We start from the raw sequence: 7657 nt of genomic DNA on the forward strand, positions 1-7657 counted from the left end.
GAATTCTTATTTTCATAGCTTAATCTGCCAGCATAGAAGAAATTACAACAATTCTAACAAATTAAACTGTTTTCATTCAATATATATATATATATATATGTAGAAACTGACAACATGAAGTTCACGTTGGTCTTACTTGCCTCACTTCTCTTCTTGGCCGTCGCTGTACGTGCCGAGGAAGAACAACCTACAACTATCGAAGAAGTTAAAGATCAAGCCCCAGCAGAAAATGAAGAGGGCGAGGTAGCTGAAAAAGAAGAAGACGAGATCGAATCTCCTGAGAATGAATTACAAGATAGAGAAGCAGATGAAGAAGAAGAAGAAGTACCTGAAGAAGCTAAAGCAGCCTTCGTAAGTTATTGATAAACTCTTCATTTTGTCTTCAATGTTGTACCTTATGAAGACTATTCTGTCAATTACCTCTAGATGATAAATAATGTCAATAGTATACTCCAGTAAACTTCAAATAAGGTGCTTCTTAAATTTCTCACTTCGAAATATCATCATTTTAACAGTGGAGACGCCGTCGCCGTCGTCGTCGTCGCTTCTACTACCGTCGTCGCTTCTTCTACCGTCGTCGCTTCTTCTACCGTCGCCGCTACTGGTACCGCCGTCGCTTCTACTACCGTCGTCGCTTGTCCTTCAGCCGCCGCCGATTCGGAAAGAGTGCCGAAAACTAAGCAACTTCTTCAATAGAAAGGATAAGACAACTTGTAAACTTTAGTGACTGAAGATAAACACAATAGTGATTCGTAGAAATTACAATATAAAATGTAGTAGAACAGAGAATAGCATTATCTTTAAACTTGATGTAAATTGTCATTATCCTTGATTGGCAACTATTTTTACAACAGTAATAAAACTCTAATTGAAAACATCTATTTGGTATAAATTACCATTGCAATCTATTGTTGATGTAAGTAACAGGCCAAAATACCAATCACCAGACGATAGTACACTGTAGAATTTTTCATCAAATCATTCTAAATAGACTGCATGTAAATCGGCTAAATACGCTTATTTTCCCTTTTCAATCATAATCTATCGAAATATAAACGCAATCAGTTTACTTTACAAATAAAAATATATAAGATAGCTAGTTCCCTTAGCTACAATCTCTTTTCGAGATTTCCAGTGATGCATAACCAAAAATCGTATACTGTTACTACAAGTACACAATCGAGTAACCTAAGATTTGATTCAATACAAGTAGAGCAGTTCCCTTATGTTGAGACGATAGTAATGATATCGGAAGTAACTTTAAAATTTGATTCAATGCAAATAAAGTAGTTTCTGTATGTGATGCAGCAATATTAAAATCGAAAGTAACTTTAATGCAGGCCTGTTTATTTATACGTCCGCCAAAGAAAAGAAAAACTGTCCAAACAATTTAGAGAAATAGGATAATGGTGCTTAGTCTTGTAATTTTGGGAAAGTCGATTCATGTTCTTGTATTAGCCTACTATATTCCTATACTTTAGGGCAAATACATTACTTTAACACCTCAAAAACTTGATTTTCCATCTATCAGGGTAAAACACACATTACGTTCTATCTCATACCTTTTAAATCCACTTTTGTAAATATCCATACCTTCACCTTAACCCTTAACTCTTAGCTAAGGCTTATGCAACACAGAGTACCATATACATATAAACTGTAAAGGATTTGAATTACGTACTAGTCTTTCTTTTAGATGCGATTTAGCTGCGTAGATACACACTTAAACTACACATCAGATGTGTAAAAGAATATTCTGAGTCAAATAGTGTTACACTAGGTATTATCGATATACTACCAAAGCACATAACTACTAATAACTAGGTACAATTATTACATTTCCTGAACAGCAAAGATAATAGAAGAGTTCAGTAGAGCTTGAGTACGATGTTCAAATTTATTAATGATATATTACTATCTTTCGAAGAGGAAAATGATGACAGTAAAGTTGTAAATCCGTATACCATAATTATTATCGCGCTGTGCATCATCCATGTAATATTATTACAGAGTCAACGGTGACAAGATATGGTAAAAGCTGTTGTAATTCTTTTACAATCTATACTATATTATCGATATTAGTGGACTTAAACTAAAGCAGGCGATCTCAAATTAAATATTAAGTAATCGTATAAATGATATGATACGTGCACGATTCTCATAGGCTTTTAATCATTTCAAACATCTAAACTTCCGTAGCTTTAGGATGTAGTCTTACGGATAGTGAACAATAACTGCAAATACTGTACTATATTCACACCTAAGAGATAGACTTCGCAATGGTTGTCACAGTATGTGCTTACAATATACTTCATCTTATCGCACCTTAATTAAATCTAATGGCTAATTGCAAGTTTACAAGTATCAATTAATAAACAAGGCGACTATAGAGAGATTTCAAACCTCATTACAAGATCAATCTCTCTTATAATAAGATCTAATAGTGTATGCAGAATAAAGTATCGTTACTGAAAGGTTATTACGGCTGCATAGGATATCACTAATACAAACTCCCGTCGCTTTGCTGACGGTTTACGATAATGTACCCGTTTGTTAACAATGAACAGATAGTATTACCACTCGACATATAGCAATCAGAAATAACCGGGACAGGGGAACTACAGTAGGGTAAGACTACGAATTGCATGAGAGCAATAGAACTAATAGTACCTACTGATGTGTATCAATCACTTATACCTTCTCAATAATATTTACATAAACCCTACAGATCATTCATTTCAATACGAATTCCGTTTTCGTTAACATAGCATTAATACTGTATATATTGTAACCATCCTTATTCGGTAAACATACTACTGTAATACGAAAGTTACTTAAGGTTGGTAAGCGAAACTGTCAAAATATACGTTAATGCTATATTAACATTTGTTCACGGTACAAAGCACAGTATGATAACTAATGTACGGTGATGGACATGCCAAGTTAACATTAGTAGGTACTGTAAGATATTTAAGATTAGTTCATGGTACGAAGCACAGCATGATAAGTAATGGACTATGCTATATTAAGATTAGTTAATGGTCCAAAGTGTACATTATGATAACCAATGTACGGTGATGGACATACCAAGTTAAGATTAGCAGGTACTGTACAATGTCCTTAGTACTGTAGTCAATTCTATGCCAATCTTTGTAACGTGTCTAAGGATCGCTTGCATATGCAAGCAAAGCTTGCTCTGTCGATAAAAACCGTTGTGTAGAAAACTCTATAAAGATTCTATGTTTATTCAATTTTCATCAGAGTATTACATCAAATCAAAACTGAAAGGTCCAGTGGCCACCCTTAGCGATATAACGAATACTATTTTAAAAATCAGTACTCTGCAGGAATTGCTATGTTAGAGCTATTCGTATTATATGAAGAAATCTTGAGGTAAAAAGTACTGTAAGAATCTTATATTGACCTATTGAAATGAACCCATAATCAAAGTCATCTAATAGTAGTATAAATACCCCGCGCAGCTCGTTTGAAGGTGGTGGGTGAGTGGAATTACCTAAGTACTTCTATGATCATCAATTATTTATTATAAAGGCATGATTATAAATACCCCGCGCAGCTCGTTTAAAGGGTGGGTGAGTGGAATTACCTAAGTACTTCTATGATCATCAATTATTATTATAAAGGCATGTCACCAAACACTTTAATGCATACTTAAGTGTTGATAACGTTGTATTTTCTTAACAAGAGTACCTTATCCATTTGAGCTATGCGCACATTTATTATGATCTACTGTATTGCCTCTATTACTTCGACGTAAGTAAGTATCATAATAAAAGTGCAACCATATTTGATTCAGTATTTTACTTGCTAATAATTAAAGGTATTGGAAGATGTAGGTGTAAGCTATTACGATTAAGATTCACTTTTAATTAGATTCGTCCTAATGTACAACAATATTTAGCTTATACTGTAGGTCTAACTAACAGTGTTGAAAGCTTAATTTACGTCAGATAGACTTCAGTTAGTCTAACTCTTCGAATCTTTAATGAGCTAATAATCACAATATCATTTCCATTCCATCAAATATACTGATGCTGGACGATAATGACACTTGAATTTGGTGTCGTAAGAAATTAAGTATTGGTAACTTATAAAACTGTCTACTTGTAGCTAGTAGAGTTATATTCGTGAATAACATTCCGTATTATTCATAAGAACTTCAGTTATATAATATTTGATTCAAATTTACATTTAATCATATCATTTTATGCTATACCTAAATATCTATGATCAAGTGTTTGCTTTTTTGGTTAAAGCAAAGATTATATTAATGTAACAGCTTAAAATATCATATGACTATCCATATAAGATTTCAAAACTTAAGTAAGTCATCTTACAAGCTTGTATTATACCGTAGCTTATCATTTAGAGAGAACAACATTGTCCTTATCCTTTTATCGTGCTTTCCTTCGCAAATGCGAGAATCGAAATAGAGACCAGTTTACTAGCAGCATCGTATCAACTATACTATACAACCTCCACTCTCACTTGGCTAATGAAGATTTGAAAAGTTTCTCTCACTACTACTTCCTTCCCGTCATTTTATATAGTAATAATCGAGCCTATAACCCCTGGTTACCAGATACTTATAATTCTTGAGGCACATAATATGCTATGCCTTTAACAATATTTGCGGTACTAGCATTTATTCTTTCATTGTCCATGACTGAAACAAGAATCACTAGATAATAATCCATAAAATAACTAATTTCCTAGCCAATTCGACTGTTGTATCCCGTCGCCCTTGACAATAACAACTGATGTTTACCATTAACGATAGTAACATCCCTATTTCATTTCTGCCAGGCCTACAAAATATTCTGTGAAGTAGAAATCGTGATTCTTTAAAATCAATTTTCATAATAAGATAACCTGGCAGCAATGTACAAGTGATTGACTGTGTAAATATCTATAGATATATCTCTTACCTATCTGCAAATAAATGCCCAACAATTCTGTAAATGAAATGATGCTTGGAGTGACATTTAATCTTTAAAAATAAAAATAGTAACAACTACTCTTTGAATATCATAATAGCGTAGCGACCTTGATTTCTTTCAGTTCCTTCATAAATTACAATTATTCAGACATTCTTGACTTTTATGAATTTAGATCATTTATTCACAGCCAATAAAATTCCAGCCTCTTCCGTCTGACTATCTCCTATTGTGAAAGTCTCGATAATAAAAATCTTCAAAAAGATTTATTAATTATGAGAGTATGCTAGTCTGGGACAACTATTGTAGATATTCATTGAATTAATCAGACAAGTAGAACTTCGCAAGGAATGATGCCTTAAGTGGCCAATCTTTATTTTTTATTCAGCTTGTTAATAGCTACATAACAATATGGAGTAAGCAATCTTCTATTGTTAAAGAATAATAACATCCATAACAAATTCTAGTGAATTCACAATGAGGAAATCATGTAATCAACCGCCAATGGTTTAATAAATATACAATTGTTATTAGCATTTCCCCATCCTTTATCTACTTATATCTTATTATCTAGCGCTACTATTAATAATGCTAATGTAGCATGTTCATTAGCATCCATAGTTATTAGAAGAACAATTCACGTACAGTACGGTAGCATTGTAAATATACTTATTATATCTACTACTTAACAGTCTTCTAAACGAACATAGCAACAAGTTATTTATTCCTCTAGTCCAAATGGTTCAGATGTTAGAAACGCAACATTGCCAATGAAAAACTGTGCAATCATCGGATAAATAAAAGAAAACCATCTCTATTGTGTCTTTTCACCCACAAATACTATTACACTGCATACGATTACGTATCGAAAATAACCTACTTCTATGTAATTTTACTGTTTCTGTACCTATATGAATAAAATAGATTAAATATAAGTTACAGTGTTGAAAATGGTATATTAACTGTATAGAATATAACAAGATTTTAAACTGACCAATTCAAATCGCTATACGGGAATATTGCTTTCCAAAATTTGGTAACATCTTCTACAGATAATTTTATATACTACTCGTAGATGTTGAAGTCATGGTTAGCCAGTAAGTAATAATTAAATAATGTAAATTTAAATTCTTTGTCGCCTCTATTATCCCAAAATAACAAAAGACATCAAGCTCTTGCTGCACAACTACTGGAAATTAATTCGAGTTTCCCATTTTGCGTATTCAATTTAAGATCCTCCTTCTTCAGTATTTATTATCTGCACGAGTGTATATAAAGGTCTAACATTCTCACATTTCCTTAGAACTCATTGCACACGCAAGGTGTATAGAGAAACTGTCTTGATACGGTAAGGAAACTATTTCAGCTTTATATCGAATTCTTATTTTCATAGCTCAATCTGCCAGCATAGAAGAAATTACAACAATTCTAACAAATTAAACTGTTTTCATTCAATATATATATATATATATATATATATGTAGAAACTGACAACATGAAGTTCACGTTGGTCTTACTTGCCTCACTTCTCTTCTTGGCCGTCGCTGTACGTGCCGAGGAAGAACAACCTACAACTATCGAAGAAGTTAAAGATCAAGCCCCAGCAGAAAATGAAGAGGGCGAGGTAGCTGAAAAAGAAGAAGACGAGATCGAATCTCCTGAGAATGAATTACAAGATAGAGAAGCAGATGAAGAAGAAGAAGTACCTGAAGAAGCTAAAGCAGCCTTCGTAAGTTATTGATAAACTCTTTATTTTGTCTTCAATGTTGTACCTTATGAAGACTATTCTGTTAATGACTACTAGATGATAAATAATGTCAATAGTATACTCTAGTAAACTTAAAATAAGGTGCTTCTTAAATTTCTCACTTCGAAATATCATCATTTTAACAGTGGAGACGCCGTCGCCGTCGTCGTCGTCGCTTCGTCTACCGTCGTCGCTTCGTCTACCGTCGTCGCTTCTTCTACCGTCGTCGCTTCTACTACCGTCGTCGCTACTGGTACCGCCGTCGCTTCTATTACCGCCGTCGCTTCTACTACCGCCGCCGCCGATTCGGAAAGAGTGCCGAAAACTAAGCAACTTCTTCAATAGAAAGGATAAGACAACTTGTAAACTTTAGTGGCTGAAGATAGACACAATAGTGATTCGTAGAAATTACAATATAAAATGTAGCAGAACAGAGAGTAGCATTATTTTTAAACTTGATGTAAATTGTCATTATCCTTGATTGGCAACTATTTTTACAACAGTAATAAAACTCTAATTGAAAACATCTATTTGGTATAAATTACCATTGCAATCAATTTTTGATGTAAGTAACAGGCCAAAATACCAATCACCAGACGACAGTACACTGTAGAATTTTTTCATCAAATCATTCTAAATAGACGGCATGTAAAACGGCTAAGCACGCTTATTTTTTCTTTTCAATCATAATCTATCGAAATATAAACGCAATCAGTTTACTTTACAAATAAAAAAATATATATATAAGATAACTGCTTACCTTGGCTTCAATCTCTTTTCGAGATTTCCAGTGATGCATAACCAAAAATCGTATACTGTTACTACAAGTACACAATCGAGTAACCTAAGATTTGATTCAATGCAAGTAGACCAGTTAGTTCCCTTACGTTGAGACGACAGCAATAACATCGGAAGTAACTTTAAAATTTGATTCAATGCAAATAAAGTAGCT

The 7657-nt window shown here is 33.4% G+C and overlaps 2 protein-coding genes across 2 annotated transcripts; both read left to right on the plus strand.

Moving 5' to 3' along the window:
- Positions 1 to 114: 114 nt before the first annotated feature.
- Positions 115 to 680, plus strand: TRIADDRAFT_55947 (uncharacterized protein; the record flags this gene model as incomplete). Its single annotated transcript, XM_002111639.1, has 2 exons — positions 115 to 351; positions 516 to 680. 2 exons carry the CDS (start codon positions 115 to 117, stop codon positions 678 to 680), a joined length of 402 nt encoding a protein of 133 aa, XP_002111675.1.
- Positions 681 to 6453: 5773 nt separating this feature from the next.
- TRIADDRAFT_55948 (uncharacterized protein) lies at positions 6454 to 7034 on the plus strand (the record flags this gene model as incomplete). Its single annotated transcript, XM_002111640.1, has 2 exons — positions 6454 to 6687; positions 6852 to 7034. The coding sequence occupies 2 exons, from the start codon at positions 6454 to 6456 to the stop codon at positions 7032 to 7034; spliced, it is 417 nt and encodes a 138-aa protein (XP_002111676.1).
- Between the last annotated feature and the right edge of the window lie 623 nt (positions 7035 to 7657).

The sequence above is a fragment of the Trichoplax adhaerens genome, genomic scaffold (genome assembly GCF_000150275.1).
Source record: "Trichoplax adhaerens TRIADscaffold_4 genomic scaffold, whole genome shotgun sequence".
Lineage (NCBI taxonomy): Eukaryota > Metazoa > Placozoa > Uniplacotomia > Trichoplacea > Trichoplacidae > Trichoplax > Trichoplax adhaerens.